This window comes from Numenius arquata, chromosome 6 (genome assembly GCF_964106895.1).
Source record: "Numenius arquata chromosome 6, bNumArq3.hap1.1, whole genome shotgun sequence".
Lineage (NCBI taxonomy): Eukaryota > Metazoa > Chordata > Aves > Charadriiformes > Scolopacidae > Numenius > Numenius arquata.
This window is the reverse complement of record NC_133581.1, coordinates 18594696-18616374: the sequence shown is the minus strand read 5'-3', so window position 1 is coordinate 18616374 and position 21679 is coordinate 18594696. Positions and strand designations below refer to the sequence as shown.

The 21679-nt window shown below is 40.7% G+C and overlaps 1 protein-coding gene across 1 annotated transcript in view; it reads right to left on the bottom strand.

Annotated features, from left to right (window-relative positions):
* Positions 1-20863, bottom strand: part of ABCC8 (ATP binding cassette subfamily C member 8) — an 84032-nt gene extending 63169 nt beyond the window's left edge. Inside the window, exons 1-6 of the mRNA XM_074149420.1 lie at positions 20626-20863; positions 19213-19354; positions 16505-16626; positions 11037-11203; positions 8535-8777; positions 6449-6637 (exon numbers count right to left, since the gene is read on the bottom strand). Of these exons, the coding sequence (XP_074005521.1) occupies positions 6449-6637; positions 8535-8777; positions 11037-11203; positions 16505-16626; positions 19213-19354; positions 20626-20815 (1053 nt within the window). The 5' untranslated portion in view covers positions 20816-20863. The remainder of the gene's footprint in view (positions 1-6448; positions 6638-8534; positions 8778-11036; positions 11204-16504; positions 16627-19212; positions 19355-20625) is intronic.
* Between the last annotated feature and the right edge of the window lie 816 nt (positions 20864-21679).

The window sequence follows — 21679 nt, the reverse complement described above, 5'->3', positions numbered from 1 at the left end:
GTGCCAGAGCTGGAGCAAAGGAGGGAACAGGAGCAGGGGTGACAAGGAATGTGAAAGGAGGAAGAGCAAGTCCTTCCAGCAGTGGTAACTCAACAGGTCACTTCATCTTCTTGAGGAACCATAGCCTCAGGGTACTTTTTCCATCTTTTTACTCCGTTTTTGACATTCATGATTGCTCCTGCCATTGCTGTAGTAGGCACACTATCTATCCCCTTGACATCAGTAAGGTAATGTGTAGGCTTAAAAGCAGAGAAATGTATGCCTACCTTTGTAAACAAGACAATGAGCAAAATAGTTTTTGAAAGGATTCTTTGTTTTACTCCATGAGAAGAGTGCATGCTTACAAGAATACATGCAGTACAAGTTTCCTGACCCATTGCCTCCCACCTCACAGAACAATATTCCTCCTCTTGACAGGAAACCAGTCTGATCTGTCCACAAAACAGTTTACCACCTGTTGAGTTACCTGGGAGGTCATTCATCAGCACCAGAGCCATTCTTCATATATATCTGATCATTTCCAAATGAATTGTGATTGATTCCTCTTCAAACATTGGTCAAACTAAGCTGTTAAAGGACTTTAGTTTGCTATACAACACAGATGGACTTGTGTGGATTTCTTAGGTTTACTCTCTTTTCCCACTTATGTGGCATTTCTTACAAGCTACTGAGATTCAGACCAAAGCTGGACACAAAGAAAAGCAAATAATTATGATTCCATTCCTGTAAATCTTTGTTCATGCAAACGTTCCTTATTTCCATAAGGAGGCATCTTGACAGTCATATACACTTTTATTAAGTATACAGAGCGAGCATTTAAAAGAACATGGAAAATTTCCAGTGACACTCAACAGTGCTGAGTTTCATGCTTTGAAAACAGGAAATAAAAACCTATTTCATTCGGTAATTTATTTCCTGCTCTCAAAGGTAAATTGTTAACCGATAATATTTTCCAATTCAGCTAGGTACTTTGACTTCAATCAGATTTGATGTATATAAACATTTCTGCAGTCTGTAGGGCCACTGAATTAAATAAGGAAGCAGCCCTCAGAGAAAGTATTCAAGCGTATGGAGTGTTCAAAGTCAAATCAATAGAACACAAGCAATTGCTGGGCATACACTGGAACAGGCTGCTCAGAGAGGTGGTGGAGTCTCCGTCTCTGGAGATGTTCAAAACCCGCCTGGACACGTTCCTGTGCAACCTGCCCTGGCAGAGGGGTTGGACTAGATGATCTCCAGAGGTCCCTTCCAACCCCACATCATTCTGTGATTCTGTGATACTTGTTTCTTTAAATCTGTATCAAGTGCTAAACTCTGAACAACTATAGTATACGACAGCAATTATGTTCAGATAAAGAGACATTTAACTACAGTTTTACTTATTTGTACCTTAGAAGGATTAAGACCTAAATTATTACTTATTCCATAGTCATTCAAATAGGCTACAGCAGCATCACGTACCATAGACAAAAGTACGACATAGACATAGACATAAGTCTATGACATTGACATAGATGACATACGACATAGACAAAAGTCTATGGTACAGTAAAAGTCAGTCTCTCTTCCAGATTATTTACAGTCTTACAAGTTCAGCTTTTCCAATCAGGTTAACTTGCCTTTGACCGTTGCAAGCTGTAACTCTGGTCATAAATTTATTTTTGCTGTAAATCTGAAGAATAAGAAGGAAGACTCAAGGCTCTATGTTTAGCCTAGAAGCTTCAGAAAACATACAACAGAGGTCTGGAAAATTACAAGTACAACCAAGTCTTCTCCCGTGCTAACTTTAAGGCCTTGACAACAGAAACGAAAAGAGTAATTCACAAATTGGCTGAGTCCATGGCCAATTAGATGCATCCAATTTATCTTTCAGACTCTTTAATATTTATGCTCATGAGCATAAAGCATTAGGCACATGTAAGGTGAAAGAACTGCCCCCAGTGCTTATCTGTACATGTTTAAGAGCCACCTATTATTTCCCGTGCAGTGTATATATACTCAAATACAAAATACAATGCGAAACAGTATAACTGCAAAACTTGGTGTTGCTTTTTTTTTTTTTTTTGAACATTTTTGGGAAACCCAGGATCATTTACGTTTGTGATGTTTTCATCTCAGACATATCTTGTTGACTTGCAACAGCGAGAATCTTTCCTTTGAGTTACCCTTTCGCAGGTCAGCTATTATTCTAGCAGTTCTTCATTAGGATTTCTTTTTATTTCAATACAGGGTCATCCAGGAAAATGTGACACCTCTACAACACATTAAAATCTGAAAAAAGCTTCTTATGAAGGCAAAGCTAGAACAACGTACAAGTCTTCAGAACTGGGAGATCACAATTATCAGAGATAATAACATGACAGCAAATAGAAAGGCTAAAAGCATTATCACAATCGTGAACCAAGAAGGTTACAGACTACGCTGTATCACATCAAAGGCAGTAGCAGACACAGCACAATTTCAGTGCTGTCCTAAAATACATCTGGCTAGCACTGCTAATTACTGCAGCTAATACCATTTTTTACTGTATGCAAAAGAACACCATTTTTTACATAAACATGTTTTGACAAATCATACTTTTCTAGCAATGAGATTTTGGTGCAGTGTTGATTCACATCAAAACATTATATAACAAACAAGGAGGAAAAGTGAGATGAATACTCTCCTTATTTTTTCTAGTACTCACTTGAGGGGAAAGAAGGAGTAACATATATAGATAAACATCACACACATTTGGTGAAAGTACCAAGATGTTTGCCAAGTCTCAGATGCATTATCAGGCCATTGTGGTTTACAAAGTCACTGAGCATCTATGTGTTTAAACTACAATAGTTGTCTAAGTACACTTGTCCATCTGCAGGAAACACAAGGAAAAAATTGAACATCTACTGAACCTTTGCATACAAGACAAATAACCTTGTCTGAGAAGTTGATGGAACTAGTTAGATGTTTTATTTTCAGAAATAGCTTTAGGGTTATTCAGTGTCCCACCTTCCCAACAACTTCAGAATAGTATCACTTTTAAAAAGTGCCAGTAGGCTCTAACCAGTAAAAGGCTGATATTTAAATACTTAAAGACCCTACACTCACAGAGTCTTAAATCTCAATACTGGGCCTTTTGCTATGCTGGGACCTGTGACTTATGGAACTTTTTAAATACTGAGTCTGTAGGTTTGCTGTATCATTTGAATGTGTTATGTCAGCAGATTTTCCTAATAACAAAAATGCTAATCTTAACTTTGGAATGTGGAAGATACTACCAGCAAAATATAGACGTTATAGTTCTGTCAGCCTCTTCTTCGGTGTGAAATGATTAACACTCAGAGAAATTCATGTCATAAGAACATTCTGGGGTGGCCATAAATATTGATACCAGAGTTATAAATAAACATGAAGAGCGTGACAGAATTTAAGACGCTGTCGTGCTCTAACTGCAGCACTAACTAAAGCAGTTAATACTGCTTGTGACACCACATGATCTCAGAGCCCCAGCTCCACAGCAGTTTATATCTGTCACAAGGGGCCTGAAGAATAGAGATATAATATTATCTTAGGACTTATCTCTTTGCCTTCAGTTTCACAAACAGAATTTCTGTTTGAAAGATACAGTTGAGTCATTACAACATCTGAACCTAAACTATTTAAAATGAAGAAATGTCACTTCAAGGGATGGGTAAAAGATCGTCCCTGCTGTACTCACTTACTTTGCTTGTCCGATTCTGTCTCGCTGTATAGCAATTCTTTCCAACACCCTCAAACTCAGCAGCACATCAGACACAAACCACGTTTTACCTCAATTTATTTTTGCCTTCATAAGACAGTGTTTTAGAAGGCTTGTTTCTCACACCATCGCTTGCTCCCAAGAGCTACATAATGGCAAGGTTCTCTTTTTTGACTCATTACAAGTAAAGGTGTAACATTCCTAGTAGAGCTGGCCTGTTTTTTTTTCCCGCAGTAGACCCAGTAGTCACAGAATCACAGAATCTTAGTGGTTGGAAGGGACCTTTGAGATCATCGAGTCCAACCATATTAAAAAAAAAAAAACAAACACAAACAAACAAAAAAACACAACACACAAAACCAAACAAACAACAAATCCCCCCCCCCCCAAAAAAAAAAAAAAAAAAAAAAAGCACCCACCAACTAAACCCCACACCCACAACCTCACACACAACACCCCACCACAAACCAACAATCCCGGGCAACTAGAGCATGCCCTGAAGAGCCACGTCTACACGTTTCTTAAATACCTCCAGGGATGGTGACTCCACCACCTCCCTGGGCAGGCTGTTCCAGTGCTTGACCACTCTTTCAGTAAAGTAATTCTTCCTAATATCTAATCTAAACCTCCCTTGCCGCAGCTTCATACCATTTCCTCTGGTCCTGCTATTATTCACTTGGGAGAAGAGGCCAACCCCCGCCTCTCTACAGTTTCCTTTCAGGTAGTTGTAGAGGGCAATGAGGTCCCCCCTCAGCCTCCTCTTCTCCAAACTAAACATGCCCAGTTCCCTCAGCCTCTCCTCACAGGACTTGTTCTCCAGACCCCTCACCAGCTTGGTGGCTCTCCTCTGGACACGCTCCAGCACTTCAATGTCTTTCCTGTAGTGAGGGGCCCAAAACTGAACACAGTACTCGAGGTGAGGCCTCACCAGTGCCGAGTACAGAGGCACGATGACTTCCCTGCTCCTGCTGGCCACGCTATTCCTGATACAAGCCAGGATGCCGTTGGCCGCCTTGGCTGCCTGGGCACACTGCTGGCTCATGTTAAGCCGGCTGTCCACTAACACTCCCAGGTCCTTTTCTGCCGGGCAGCTTTCCAGCCACTCAGCCCCAAGCCTGTAGCGTTGCTTAGGGTTGTTGTGGCCGAAATGCAGAACCCGGCACTTGGCCTTATTAAACCTCATCCCATTGGCCTTGGCCCATTGGTCCAACCTGTCCAGGTCCCTGACCTAGACCTAGACCTAGTCTAGGTATGTGCATACATGTGGGAGTTTTCCTGAACGCCCCGGTGTGTTTACAGACAGTTTGAATCAAAAGCCTTCATGCATTTTAGAAAGTTACTTCATCTAATCCAGCAAAAGCAATTTTAAAATGTAAGGGTAATTAGCCTCTTAACAGAAAAACAATGTGTATAAACCAGGTCAAAACAGAAGGAAAAGCCTCTTGGAGACCTTTTAGCAAAGGTAAAACACATTCTTAAGTGTCACTCATGGACCATCACCATCAGTGAATACTGCTGTTAGGTGAACCCCAGACAGTGTAAATGACAACAATGAGGAGGCTACCGCTTAGCTAGGGACAGTGAGGATGTCAAGGCTGGATGAGGCTCTGTTAAGGGCCTATCTGGACCAGACCTGAGCTTTTTTCACAGAGAAACTTTAGCTAACGCTTTAATAGGAAAATTAAATGGCATAATCCATAAATTGTGATTTGGTAAAAATTCAGCTGAAACAGTGTTCCAAACAAATTAACAAGAGAAAAGCTCAAAAGCTTCCACAGTACTTCGCTGCAACATAGCCCTATAGTCTTAATTTTTTCATTTCCTGCTTTCATTCATTTCCATTGAATCTACTTGCTATATTAAAGTTTCCAAATATTAGTATAAGGATTGCAAAATGGATAAACAATTAATTTTAGCCTGAGGCTTTTGTTCAATTTTCTGCAATGCATCTGATGTATTTCAATATTTACAGTGGATCTAATCCAAAGTGTACATGAACGAATGGGTATATTTCCATTAGTGTCAACAGACTTTGGAAATAAAGTCTTATATCAAACAGTAAGTGAGCTCCAGAAGTAAACTGATCTTTGTCATAGAAATCCAGCCTGAGTGACCTCACTTTATAATGAGAAGATGCTTCTTGAGTTTTTTTTTTTTTTTTCTAGTTAATCAAGAAGTATGCCTGTTTCTTCTTGGGAACATTCATTTAAGTAGAATCCTTTAAAAATATGTTTCAATTAATTTTTCAAAACTAACCTCTCCAAAGACACTAGTGGAAATTCTTTCTTTGTCACAGTTAAATTACTTGGCATTTTATTGTGATGACAAAAGCCTGCTTTAATCCTCTCAGACATCACTCATTTTTGGAAATGAAAAGCAAACCCTATTAAAAATATACTTTTTCCTTTCTGAAAAGCACTCAGTCACGTACTTGATTCAATCTCTACTCAAGACCTAAAGTCCTTACAATGCTCGTGAGATTCTGGATATGCTCCACCATTATCTTGAATGAGGTTATTTTCCAGAATGCAAGCCTGACTAGATGTGGGGGTAATTTATTTTGCTCCCCATCAAGGTATAAAAGTGGATAATAAGCAGTACATACATACTGTCATTTCTAGCATTCACAAATACATTGCAGAGTTACTTTCTTTACTGAGGCCAAATAATAAATAGTCATAACATTACTTTTTTGACTTCTCTATTTTTATGACATTTTGTAAGTACCTGTGGGCGGATGGTGTTATTTCCTTTTCCAACATTGTGCACAATTCCAGAGATGCAGAGTGGACCAGCAAATCCAAGCAAGTCAGCCAGAATACGGAATGTGCTACTGAGAAGTAAGGGTCTTCCAAAAGCACAGCAGAGAGCACGCCAAATTGATCTGGATCCTTGTGGAGATGACGACCTTTTGTTCTGTTCACAATTAAAAAAAATCAGTAAGGATTATGTTATATATTAACCTCAGGTCTGATAAATCATTGGTAGTTTGATCCCTGCTTTAATTCATTGACAACCAGTTGCAATGGTAGAATCATAAAATTGTCTAGGTTGGAAGGAACCTTTAAGATCATCTAGTCCAACCATCAACTTAACTCTGACAAAAACAAAAAACCACATCACTAAACCATGTCACTAAGCACTACGTCAACCCGTCTTTTGAATACCTCCAGGGATGGTGCCTCAATCACTTCCCTGAGCAGCCCATTCCAATGCTTAATAACCCTTTCAGTGTAAATATTTTTCCTAATATCCAATCTGAACCTCTCCTGGGGCAACTCAAGGCCATTTCCTCTTGTCCTATCGCCTGTGACTTGGGAGAACAGACTGACCACCCACCTCTCTACAGCCTCCTTTCAGTTAGTTGTAGAGAGCGATAAGGTCTCCCCTCAGCCTCCTTTTTCTCTAGGCTGAACAATCCCAGCTCCCTCAGCCTTTCCTCATAAGACTTACTCTCCAGACTCCTCACCAGATTTGTTGCCCTTCTCTGGACCCGCTCCAGCACTTCAATGTCTTTTTTGTGGTAAGGGGCCCAAAACTGGACACAGTACTCGAGGTGAGGCCTCTCCAGTGCCGAGTACAGGGGGACGATCACCTCCCGAGTCCTACTCGCCACACTGTTCCTGATACAGGCCAGGATGCTGTTGGCCTTCTTGGCCACCTGGGCACATTGCTGGCTCATGTTCAACTGACAGTCAACCAACACCCCCAGGTCCTTTTCTGCCAGGCAGCTCTCCAGCCAATCTTCCCCAAGCCTGTAACGCTGCATGGGGTTGTTGTGACCCAAGTGCAGGACCCGGCACTTCGCCTTGTTGAACCTCATCCCGTTGGGCTCGGCCCATCGATCCAGCCTGTCCAGATCCCTCTGCAAAGCCCTTCTACCCTCAAGTAGGTCGACACTCCCACCTAACTTGGTGTCATCTGCAGACTTACTGAGGGTGCACTCAATCCCCTCATCCAGATCATTGACGAAGATGTTAAAGAGAACCGAGCCCTGGGGGACACCACATGTGACTGGCTGCCAACTGGACTTAACTCCATTCACCACCACTATCTGAGCCTGGAAATCTTTGAGCTAGAAAAGCACAGGAGCTACATTTACTGTTTCATTTGGTTTTACAGAGTCAGAAAAAAGCATTAATTTGTCTTCTCTTCCACTTCACAAAAAGAACCATGATTTCTTTCCTACCCTAAATAAGGATCAAGTAAATATGTTGGTTTGTGGCTTGCTGGGAGAGAAAGATTAAAAAGAGGGAGGAAACTGACAGGTTTTGTTTTGCTGCAAACATAGAGACTGGAAACCTATGATCTTTTTAGACAGGATGCAAAAGACTTCTCTCAAAATCCTGAGTACTCTCCATCAGGGTGTTAGAATTTGAGCTGAGGTAGCTTCACCCCTGAATTCTCCTGCAGAGAAACCGTAACCAAAATACCATGGAAAAAATAGTCCTGCAGGGCCTCATTAATATTGACTCTGTAATTGAATGATTCCAGGGTCTTATTAGGAAGAATGATAATGGTGTGCAGTGAATCAGTTCATAATTACTTTCCACATCAAAATAGAGGCCATATGGATTTTACATGCATTTAACCAGCAGTGTGTTTGACATGCATGTTTAGGTAGATAAATCCCATTATTTGTATGAGGTACAACTGAGTATGTGATCTCTTTGTATATGGAAAGCTACGGTAATGGATACTTAAATTGCATCATGTCTGTTTATATAATTTTTATGTTACACTTGAGCAAAAAAAGTAATGAAAAACACAAGCATTGAGTAAGCAGATGGACATAATTCCATGCTTTGCATACCTTCTGTGCTTCAAAGGCCTCATTAAGGCGAATGTAATTGGTCAGAGCTCTCATGGCAATGGGAAGCTTTCCTATGGTTTTCAAGTCTATTGGTTTTTTATGGGCAGTCTTGATGAATGTATTCATCCACCAGTATGTTCCTTTGGATAACAGATTCACAAACGGCTGTAAGAATCGAACACCAAGGTCCTGGAGATCCTCCGGAGGTTTAACTTCTTTAGGAGTTTTGAAGAAAACATACCTCTGAAATTCAGAAAAATAACGAAAGAATCACATTAAAGCCATAGAAAATAAAAGTGCACAAAGAACAGATATGAGATCAAGGACAGTGCAGATAATCAGTAAAACAGTCTTGGTTTCTCAAAAGTACTAAAGGAACTTAGGCATTCAAATTCAACCAATACAGCAATCCAGTTTCCTCAGGTACTGAGGAAAATCAGAGGCATCCAGTCTATAAATAAATCATCCTAAACATTAACTATTGCTTTGTTTAAGGGATACAAATTTGCATACTTGTAGAAGAAAAACCCACTTCACCTTACATTTCAAATAGCACAGCCCCAGCCTCTCGCTCTGAGTCCCAGACAGCACGACATGGGACATACTAGCTTAGGCACAGCCCTGCAGCTATCACAGCGATTCATCTTCCATCCCACGCCGCCTCACATTTAGTTAGCTCAGAACATGGAGCTACCTGTGCTCTCTTGAATAAGTCTGGGAATCCACTGAACTAGAAAGCCCATAAGGCACCAACAAATGCTTTCATTGGCATAAATGCTGAAAGAGCAAGGGCAAACTGATGATGATTTCCTGTTGCCAAGGTAAAACTTTTTCAGACATCGCTCATTTTTGGGAATGAAAAGCCAAGCCTCTTAAAAATAGACATTTCTTTTCTGAAAAGTACTCAACCACATATTTCATACAATCTCCACTCATAGCTGTACCTAAATCCTAATAATCTTAGTAGGATTTCTGGATACACTTCACTGCTATCTTTTCTCCAACCACAGCTGGAGAAATAATTCACACATCCTAGAAAAAACGTGATGGGGTTGGGAAAGGCCATCTAGAGAAACAGTGGGAACAGCAGAAGGAAGGAAGAAGGTACAGTTGGGATTAAAGTCAAACAAGTCAATGATCTTTCTTCTGGGAGAAGATAAGGGAAGGCAGGAGGAAAAAAAAAAAAAAAAAAAGGTGAGGCCAATGTCTGCTGTTTCCGCTAGCATAGAGGCCTCACACCTTATTTTCTTTTTCTCCCCACTTCCTCCCCCTCAGCAATGGCCAACTCCCCATGCATCCCAATCCCTTCCTTCAGCAGCTGCAGCAACAAGCCTGGCTCTCCAAACTCTGCCATAGACACAACAGGCAATAAGAAAAAACCATACAGCTGGCTAGTTCATTCTATGCATCAATGACATCCTTTAATAATTAAAATCAAACGAAAACAACACAAAAAAGATTACAATAGGCAGTGACCACTTTTATTCTTCTTTGTGACATATAACTCCACAGTGACTAAATCTCATTTAATGATGCAATTCTATTATGAGAAGGTTTATGAGCAAATCTCTAACGTTTTAGTTTCACATGTCACATTTTAATTTCACTTTTCCCACAAGTGAATCCACTGTTTTTCATTTGTGATATAAACACTGAATGTCGAGCACTGAGGTTTTTATTACTCTTTCTTTCAAAAATATTACTGAAAAAGCTGGTTTTAGGCATATTTTTGTCCTAAATTATCAAAGAAATACACATACATGCAAAATCCCCCAAGAAAAAAAAAAAAAAAACAAAAGAACAAACACGTGACAGACACAATTCACATTGCTGAATGAATTACTGGAGAGAGTTCACAGACAAATGTGAAGGAAGCAGCAAGAAAATTTACATGGAATAGTTTCTTTCCCTCCTGAGACTAAGTTTAATTTGTGCACAGAGTCAAGTGAGGGACAGGTGAAGGGAAGAACTTTGGCATTTATCTATCCAGCAGTCTCCAAAGCCATCTCTCAGTTTGGATCACGACTGCAGACACCACAGAGGAGGAAAAAAAAAAGAAAGGAGAAAAAAAAAAAGAGCAACCCCAGTAAATCACTGACTGTGATTGTCTCCTGGAAAATGAGAGATCTTATTTGTGTGTCTAAGATATTCTCTAATAGAGCAGACAATTCTTTTCACCCAGTCTTTCCTTGCATCAGAAATACTCGTTTCTGATGACTGAAACTCTGGATCATAATAGACATTTCTTAAATGAAATTGAACAGATGAAATTTATCTTAATTTAACTACAATGGAGTCTGGCATTTTTTAAAATTATGGATTCATCTGGCCTAATAAAATTGGATTAACCTTTGATTCTCAAATCTATTTCTATTTCTAACTGGATTTTTCTCTCTCCTTTAGAAATGCATTTCACACTAAGTACCCAGAAAGGAAAATAAGGAAAAAAAACACAACCCACAACAAAAAACACAGAAGGAGACTTTTATGGTACTAACTTACCCTCACCCTGATGACATTGATTTCCACAGCTAGTAGCATTCCATACAGAACAACCAGGAGTCCTGTGAGGCAAAATCGAAGCTGAGAAAATCCTACCCCGTTATCACAGAACTTCACAAATTTGATGGTTTTAGTTATGAAAGCTAAAGTCCAGTAGAACAGCAATGCTGTAGGGAAAAATAAAGTTAATCAGCTCCACAGTTGCAAAAATACACAATAGCAGTATTAAATATTCACTCAGAAAAAATGCAACAATAATATTTAAAACCAGACAGTAGCCTTTCTCATGTCAAAACAGAAGACTAATTCAATTCCACAAATAATGAAAATATTAAGACAACATTAGTTCCAAATTCCTTTCCTATTAGATTTGGGGAAATTGGAAAGTTTCACAAAGTGAAGACTGCTGAAGGAAATTTCCATCTGTTGTAAACATGGGCCTGCCTTATGAGTTCAAGGGAGGGAGTTGCCCCACAAGTGAAGATGGCTGTGAATGATGCTCTTCAAATTTGGTTAATGCTACAAGACTGCTATGAATTTGGCTTGAAGGAAAATTGATCTCATTACCCCTGCAAACCTCTGGGATGTATGCAGGAACAGGCATTAAAATATTTTCTCCAAATTGCTACTGCTCTATTGTTCAATGCAACTTCCACATACATGATTTATAATGCAGATACACAGGCACATCAAGGAAGGATGTTCTGGCAGTTGTGGAACACAACTTGAACTTTTTCGAGTTCTACTGGACTTCTTGTCTAAAAGTGCTACTGTCAGTTACAGATAAATAATCCCTGCAATAAGTACTGGTGATTTGAAAAGACACTCCATAGCATTCACCACACCATAAAACAGCTCCTGTTCCACATTCTTAAGGAAATACACCTTCCAGAGTTATGTTCTTTTACATGAATCTTTCACTGTTGCTGCCATGGTGCAACAGCTGGAATGTGCTCTAACTGCCAAGAGAAATGTGGATATGCTTTCTGAGCATCTTGCTGCAACAACAGAGAGTATTCAACCAAGACATTAGCAACTGCAACTTACAAATACAGATAATCATCAGGAACGTGCATAAATTTCAAAGAATTTGTGGGGTTCCAGCTACCTTGAGGCACCCTAGAAAGCCCTGTGGGGATGTACTGTGCAGCTACCCTTTCCAAGAAAAACTAAATTCAACATGGTGAGTCCATACAGGATTTGGGGCTGTCATTCCTGCTTCTATGGAAATCCATTTTAAAACTGTCATTTAAATGAGAGTAAATAGAACAGTACAGGAGTACTGGACACTAGGACATTTGCCAAGAGAATCTATCTTCCTCTAAAATGAATAGACCAGTTTGTAAGAAGAAAGCACTAAGATATCAGATATTTCAGCGCTGTTTTAGTGGCTGATGCAGTTGCAGAGAGGATTTAAAAGACATACAGAATCCCTCTTATAAAACTATAGCATTCTTATGTGAGGCTTCCTACCACCTTCCCAACTTGCACTGCAAAAAATCTAATCTTCTCATCCTACTTCAAACTGTTTCCTACCTTTGAGGCACTATTCCTTCCTATTAGTGATATGCCTGGCTTTAAAATATCACTTAATCCAACAATGCGTTCCACGTTGTTCTACTCTTAACCACCTTTATCTGTTAATCCTTGTGTTTTGTCTCATTCATCTTACAGCAGGCTGAGAATGCATCCTTCTCAGAGTAAAGAGGACTTAGGCAAACATAGCACACTGAAAATCTGCACCAGCAGAGGACACCCGAAAAAACAACCAGCCCAAGTGGCATCTACGCAGAGCTCTTGGAAGAAGAAATAAGAACTAGCAGAGCTGTTCTCCTATTTAGAATTTAAATAAGGGTCTATATGACCTTTTTTTTAATGATTATTTTATCAGGACATTCATTTATCTTTTATCTAAGAAGTGTTAGAAAGTGCCAAATGCAACAGTCTCAGGTGATAACTGACCTCCCACTGTCACACCTCCTAGAAACATCTGAATTTATTCAGCTTTTCATTTTTGACTACAAGTGCATATAATCTAACGTGGCAAATGTTCACAGCTCCCTCAAAATAAGGCTCTGTGGAAAATACAGTTATGGCTCTTTCTTTTAAGCTATGTTTTTATCATCCGGATGGTGAGGGCATATTGGCCGAGAGTTTCTAGAAATTATCACCAAGAACTTCCACTGGCCTGAACTGTAGTGATCACGCCACAGAGGCATGCTTTCATTTCCTCGATTGCTGTAGATCCATTCTAGATGCCTGCAGCCTAAAGGACCTAGCTTTCTCTTGGGCCGTGTAAACTACCTCAACCCACAACACCAAGGTGTAGATTCTCGCCTGGGGCCAGACAGCTGAAAATACAGCAATGTGGAACGCAAACTGTTCTACGTCTTTATTGGATCAAGGCCAATATCTGAACCTGTGTCTGTCTGGAGAGAAATTCTGTGTACTAAGCAATAAGTATTATATTTATACAATAACAGGAAGTTCCATTTTAAACAATAAACTAATTCCAAGGGAATTAGCTACAATGTCAACGCACAAGAAATTTAAATTAGAAAACTAGATTACTGTCAAGAATGGTAAGGCAGTCCTATAACTATGATTGGATTAAAAAAAAAACCAACACATTTTTCTTAAATAAAAAAATTCATGTGTTTTTATACTACTATCCCTTTCAGATCAACAACTCAAAGTCCTATTGTTATTTCATAATTTTCGCCTATTGTTTAATTTCTGAGGTTTATTTATCTATCAAGCAAATAAATACTAATTTAAAAAGCGGTGCAATTCAGATGCTATCATTCTATTACATATTTTGAATGTTGAGAAAGCTAGCAGATTTTCCAATTCAGTATGAAAACCATTCTAAAATGTGTCCTGCTAAACTGTACAACTGTTAGGCATGCATTCTGCAACACTGTGTAAAGCGCACCAAAATTAGCGTTATTACAAGAGTCTCCTGGTAAAAAGGACTGGAAAAGCTATGTTTATTGAAATATAATTAAAGATCAAAATCACACAGAGAAAAAGAGATTCAGACCAGATCGAAGTGTTCCCATAGTTTGGACACTCAGCTGGGATCCTGGACTCAGTCATTAGCTTTGGACAATAAATATTCCAAACCTTGTCAACTTTTTTTGATAAGAGATAATAACAACTATTTCAAAATAGTCCACAGCCTGGGCATAAAGCTGAAAGACAGGATCAGCAGAGGAACCTTCCGTCCTTGTCTTGCATACCCCGAGGGAACGTGCTAATCCCCAGTCCTGTAACAGTATCTGCCTCTTGCTTCTTTATGAAGAACTACAGACTTGGTTCCTTTAAGGCACAGAGTGCAAAAGATTTTTTAAAAAGAAAATATCTCAAAGTTTCACAGGATTGGAAAATTTTATCCTGTTCAGAATTAATGAATAGACCCTTAAGGGTGTTCTGCACTGCATCAATGAGAGGTTTGCCACTGAACATAGTATTTTTTTATAAGGTTTTGTTAGCCTTTGCTTTATACAGCTACCAACTCTTTGGAAGTGTAGGAACTGATCCTGCAGCTGTGGGAGATGATGCCCTGCAGTTAGGTGGAACCTCACTGATGCTCAAGCAACAGAAGATGCCACATCAGGTCATTTACTTTACTCTGTGTAGTATTAGATCTCCTCTGCAACATTTCACTAATGAAGACTCTCTTTCAGTTTCCTTTCTCATATATTCAGCAAGAAGTTTATCACCAACTTAAGCCTTCCTTCATGGTTCCCATTTACCTCATTTGTATTAGGCTCTGAAAGAAGGCTGCTTCATGGCCACACTGCACTCTAGTGGGTTGAAAGCTGAGTAAAGGTATAACTTAACTATCTCATAATGGGCTAATTTGCATAATGTTATCATCACCTAGTCCCAGTTGTCAATACAGAGTAGTTGCAATCAACATTGGAAAGGGACAATCCTCACAGTTACATCACAATAAATTTGTGCAGTCAAGATAAAGGATGAAGACTTCCAGAAATGTCTCTCTTAAGTCATCCCACAAACTCAGGACCAATTAAAAGAAAAACAAAGTCAAAAAATAACATAAAAATCAAATACTCTCAGCTCATGAAGACTTTGGATTAAAATTCAAATCAGACCGACTAAGCAGGAAAGACTGCGGTATCTGATTTTCTTTTTTGCCTAAGAGTCAGATACTAAGATTAGCTTTTCCAAAGGAGTCTATTCCCTGGAAATTCTTGCAAAATGAAAATTCATTATTATTAATGAATTATTATTTAGTATCAGTAACACTTAAGTGTTTTTATTCATTGGTATAACTGTTTATTATTCAAGTATTGTCCAGAGCTTATTCAGCAAGTGTTCTAAATACTGAACAAAATTATCATAAAAGAGAAATCTCTACAGAGAAAGGATTATATGAAAATGGGCAATCAACTACCAGATGTAAATTTGTGCTACCCTTTCTCAATGACTTAACAGTGAGAATGTGGTAGTGACACTAAATTATTAAACATTGCATTATACATCTGAAACAACAAAAAAAGAGCCAAGAGAATCACTGCTTGCTTCTCATAGGTGAATGTAACAGGCTAGCAATGCTTTCCTGACACACAACGTCTAGTCCTGTGAGAAGGGATTAAACAGACTGTGACAACTTGTCAAAAAAGGAACTAAATGGCCCCACCTGGTTATAAAAGGCAAAAAAAAGATCCTACTTAAAAGAAAGGTACAAGAAGAAAAGCAGTCCCAAATGACAAGACATAAATGTTGCCAAACCTGGACAGAAATCTGAAGTTTTTGAAGAGGAATAATGTTTTTCCCCCCCAGGAGTTACAGGCTCCTTCTGCAGAAGAGGATGCTTGCTTACCACAACATGCAGTTCAAAATAATCTTTAATATTTAAAAGCTTTCTCAAATCCAATTGTTACTGACTTTTAACCACCTGACAAAAACTAGAGCAGAACTTTGACACTACAAACATGGAGTTTACAAAGGGAGTTTTAGGAACAGAAAGCAAGAACAAGCAGACAAAGTAATATGTCTGGGGTCATACTGAAAGTCAGTGATATCATTCATTTCCCTTGACTCCCTGTGTATTTCAATAGACCCCATGAAGATGGTTTCAATCTTATATCATACTTAAACGCAACACGCTGACAAGCAGGGGAATTTGGATAGCTTTTTGAGTTAAGAATTTGATGTGCTACTTTTCCCACAAATCCAGTTTTTCCTAGAGAAGCCTTTGGTCCATTGGATCCCTGAGAACACTGTACAGAATACTATTAGAAGTTAAAAACATTAAAAACTATGAACTGTTTCAGGAAAACTCAGAACTGAGTCTGGTAATAGCAACAGCAGACCAGAATATAGGTGTAGCCTTATCCACCATACAAGCTAGCACTGAGACTGCAATGACCTGTCACAGAATGAACAGATGCAGCACCACAATCACATTTCCAAGTCTTGTAAGTAGTGAGACGTACCAATTAACAACTTTGGGAAATTGGATGTTTCAATATTATGGTAATAGACAACCGATGTGATGGCCGCCAAGAATGCCATCCCGGCTGGCATGTACAGGTGTAAATGGCGTGATTCTGAAACCCTTAAAAAGAAAAAAGAGAACATATATTAAAATCCAGCCCTCTTAGCTATTTAAATGTTTCCTTTTTAATTTATGAATTGCATCCTGTACCCAGCACTGACACAGGATTATCTAGGATGAGTTATGGATGTAAAGCTCTCCAATTTTCAATTGGATTTATGCTCCTAAATCACACAGTTGTATTTCAGATTCCTCCCCTGTGCTGAAAATGAAATGTATGTACTCCTATTTCTTACTGAAATCAGTTGGAACGTTGTTTAAATTAGGATAAGCAACTCAGCTCCAAAATGAGAAAAGTTAATTTAGGCTAAACTAGTTTGGGAGCTGTCCATCAAAATATGCAGATAAGGCCAACTGAACCACAGCTTAAGATTTTCTACAGAAACGCTTTGTGGAAGTGTTTCATTTTCTTTTTCCAGGAACAGCACCACAGCACAGCAATTATTTACACTGAGTTCTGCTTTCAGTAACCACAAACCAACAAACAAAACCTACAGATTCTACAAAACAGAATCACATACGCTTAAGTTTTGTCCTATGAAGCAAAACTCTCCTGACACTTTGCTTCAGGTAGCAGCAGAGGGGTCCTGCCAACTACCATCTTTTGGGAATATGGGAATTGTTGGGCAATGTTGTTGGTTTATGCAGAGTTGGGTAAAATCGTGTTTCCCTCCCTCTTTCCTCCTACTTGCCATCATCTTCTCCTCCTCCCCTTTTCTTTCTTTCACAAAAGTAATGGTGTGTCCTGTGCTGTCCAGAGGTACAATTTCCTCTGTCTCTCAACCAGCTCCAGGAGAAGAGGCACCAAGAAGCCTTCAGGACACAAACACTCATGGAAATTCACACCTTATTCTCTGAGCCTCATAGAAAACAAAATTAGCGTCTCTGGATTTGTTCTTTCTGCAGCAAAAGCTACCTTTGTGTAGCTTGGAGAGACAAAAGGGGCTGTGCTGTCAGGAAGCTGGAGATCATCACAGGATGTCATGTCTGAGAGCAGAACATCCCAAATGTCTAGCAGATCTGTAGGAGCTCAAGAGGACCACTTCCTGCATCTCTACTAGGAAAGGAAAGCCCTCTCTCACATGGACATTGTGGTGGAGTCTGCAGAGCTGGCATAAATACTTAACTCCTCTGGTTGTCAATGAGTTATATGTGTATGAAGCAAAATGAGAAAAGTATTTCCAGTCTCTGAATTCCTAGTCATGCCAGCAATTTTGGGACGTTGGGGCTGAATTCTCAGCAAGGAAAAACAAGCAACAGGAACAGATTTGTTCAGACAGCCTAAGGTTCAGTAGGTATCACTGCAGGAGTGGGAGACTATTTTAAAATTTATTACAGACCGAAGTGACTAGAATTCCCCTATATAACCATATCTCCAATAGGCTGCATCTACTGCCGAGGTGCCAAAGCCTTTGGCACCCAATTGCTGTCAAAAGGACTTACCAACATGATCCTTTTTGGTCTTACAAAGCTGATGAGTCTCAAAATCTGCTTTTATTCACTGGAGCACTCACTAGCATGCTGAGTGCTCGGGAGGCACGACTGTGGGCTGGCACTCCCCCAGTACAGCTAGAAGCTTTGATTCTCATCAGGTGACACTTATTACTTAACAGCAGCATTCTGAGTCAAGTTAAATAGCAAATAGACATAATGAGAGGGATTACTAAAGAGCAAAACAAAACAGAAAACTCAAACCAGGAGATTTTGCTCTGAGCATCCCACACCCTGGTAACTCTGAATAAGCACAAGAAAAAATCCTTTAAAAAAACAACCTGGCACTGAAAGCCATCCTATTTATATATGTTGAAGTTATAATAATAATGATATCAGCTTCTATAGCAGAATACTGCAGTGCCTTTCACGCTGGTTGTTGGATAGTTGTTATATAGATGGCTAAACAGAGATGTTTTGCTCTGTTTAATGAGGAGCTTCAACTTTATAATCCTTGAGTTGCAAATTGATAATTGTTCTGAAAATCAGACCTTTCTTCAGAGGAAGATGATCATAGTCATTGTTATACGACATCAGCTTTTTTTCATGGTAAATCACTCTCCTGTATCACTTGTTTCACTTGGAATAAGCTCATATAATGTGAGCTGCTCTGCTCAAGGTAACAGATCAGATGTACCGCACAAACATCAGAGGAACCTCTATGGGGTGTGAGATGAGGCCCAGTAGATCCACTCCTCTTATTAAGATGAACAGAAGTCAGTTTGTTGGGGAATGGGATGACCTACTGTGCAGATGGGAGTTCTGCCTGAGTAAGGACTGCGGGACTGGGTCCTTGGACGTAAAACGTATCACGAAAATGTCACCATCTGCTTGAATTGTTAGGATTTATTTATGATTACTCTTTGGAAAGATAGTGTCATTCAGCCAAACTAAAAATGATTAAGGTCAGTTGTGCGTGTAACTTGGCAAGGTCTGTGGAATTTCTGATACAAGGTCGGTAGGTTAATCACCAAGAATACTGATTACGTGTTTATAAGCACAAGGAATATGGTCTAGATGAGAATTTAGGGAGAAAATACGTTCTCTGAAACCTTTAAAATGCTCAGTGCTACCAGAAGGTAGACATACACTTACCCATCAGACACTATGCCCTCTGCAATTTCACACACCAGCACAAACAAGAGGATAAAAGTCAGTATCCAGCGTAAATTGTGGCCAGGAAAATGAAGCCATGTGCTATGATGTATATGTACTTTGGAACTCTGACTTCCCCATCCTAAACAGGAAAAGAAAATTATAAGGAGGTTTCTTAACAACAAGAGTGACATACAAAGCTCCTGCATACAGAAAAGCACAAGTGTAACAAACTAGTGTACTAAAGTTGACACAACTGTGTTGTTAAATATGCATGTATTTGAGTATTTTCAGAAATGTGTTCTTATTGCTTGACTTCATATGGAATAAAATCAATAATGCAGACAGGACACAGCCTTAAATTCCTGTACCTTTAGCAGCTTACTATCAAGTAATTACACGCATTAAACATTTTTCAAATATATTAGCACAAACACTATAATACATACACTATTTATTCTTCAATCCATTTAATTAAAGAATTCACACCTTATCCTACTTTTTTTTTAAAGTAATTCCTTCTTTTGATCTAGATAAAAATTATCAATACTGAGAAAAGCCAGATAAAACAGTTTACCCTAAGCAGTTCTTCAGCTGACCCCGTTTTAACAGTTGTGTTATTTCAGTACCGGGCCTTTTACGATCAGCAGAAGTGAGCGTTAAATCACGCAGCCCATGCCCTGGCTATCTAGAGGATAGACCAGGCTGAGCAGAACGGTACTCGAAGTAGTGACAGCAGCATGTATTAAACCACCGGGCCACCTACCGGTAACCCCAGTTTTATGTTATCAAATAATATCTGCTGCAGATATTACAAGAGTTACAGCAGCCGGGCAGCCCTCCTAGTCATTACCAGTAACGAGGAGGGCTGTCTGGCTGCTATAAGTCTTTGGTAATTACAAGACTTACTTGTCAGGTTTTCTGGTTTTTAATAGCACGTTTATTTTTTGCTTCCCGCCCCGCTAGTCAAATCCCGCAGGAAAATCCTGCAGCCTCCTCCAGCCCCGATCCTGCCCCTGCGCAAGGCCGGGGTTCACCTGCAGGGACTCCCGCAGGCCGCCCCATCCCGGAAAACCCCCGACAGAGAGAAGCGGGTCCCCAGGAGCAGAGAGGGGCCCGGAAAGCGGGCGGTGCGGGGGGTACGGGCAGCCTCGGCAGAGGCGGTCGCCCGGAGCATCCCGGGGCTCGTACCCTCTCCCGGGCACAGAGGGCAAGGCCAGACCGGAGGGCGCGTGGGGGATACACAGCAAGGCAGGGCGAGGAAACACGGGGGAAACACGACACGGTAAAGAGGGGGAGGGAGGAACGGACACGACAAAGAGGTGCGGGGGAGGCGGGGAAGAAATCGCGGTGTGGAGGGCGCAGAACGCAATGCATAAGCGGACAGGACGAGTGAGGCCCGCAGGCACTCACCGATGAAGAGGATGGGGAAGGTGATGAAGAGCAGGAAGACGTGTGGCACCACGTTGAGCGCGTCCACGAAGCAGCCGTTATTGAGCACGCCGTGGTCCACGTTGTAGGCGGTGGAGTTACTCTCGTCGCCGCAGAAAGCCAGGGCCATGGCGGGACCCTGCGCGCAGCCGGGCGCCGCCTCCGCGCACATCCAGGCGGGGCCGGCGCGGGTTCCGCGGCAGCGCCTCTGCCCGCACCTGCCGGCGAGCGGCGGCGGCCGCGGGCCGGCCCCGCCCCGCCCCTGGAGACCACGCCCTAACGGACGGCACGCCCCTCGCGCCCCCGCCCTAACGGCCCGCCCCGCTCCCCGGCCGTGGGGTGGGAGAGGGCCCGGGGATGGAGCCCGGGGCTGCGGGGCGCCGTGTCCCTTACCCGACACGACGCGATACCGGCGCGGAAGCAGCGCCAGGGCCCTCGGTTACCTTCCAGCAACATGAACCAGGGCTCCAGGATCCCTGGGGCTCGGGAATTCAGCATTTTTATGCATCGTTAATGAGACAAAACATTAAAAAAAAAAAAAAAAAAGGACTAAATTAGTGATGATGGAGGAACTATGGACTAGAAGAAGTGTATTTTTTTTAACCTTGTCAGATGTGTGCTTTTTTCTCCGCTATGATGAAGATATTATTAGATCAAATCGTGTAAACAGCTCTGCCCTGTCCTCAAAAGAGACTTCAGCATCATATCCTGAACAGCTAGTACGTTCGTGCTTTACCTTTTTTCGCCCCCCAAATGAGTTCAAGCCTAACATTTTTTTTCTTTTCCCCAATGAGACTGTTGCAGTCTGTGGGAATCAGACCATTAACGTGAGTGGATTCCGCATCACTCCCTAAGCAGTTTTATGTCTACCAAAATAATCTATAAATCAAAGTTTTCAAACCTTTTTACCTTGAGTAGGAGTTAGGCTCAGCTGAGCCAAAGCCAAACAAAAAATCTAATCAAATATGTCCATGCTGGGGGATAATACTAAAATGTCATGTCAGAAGTTTGCACCTGGCTTACACTTCCAAGCACA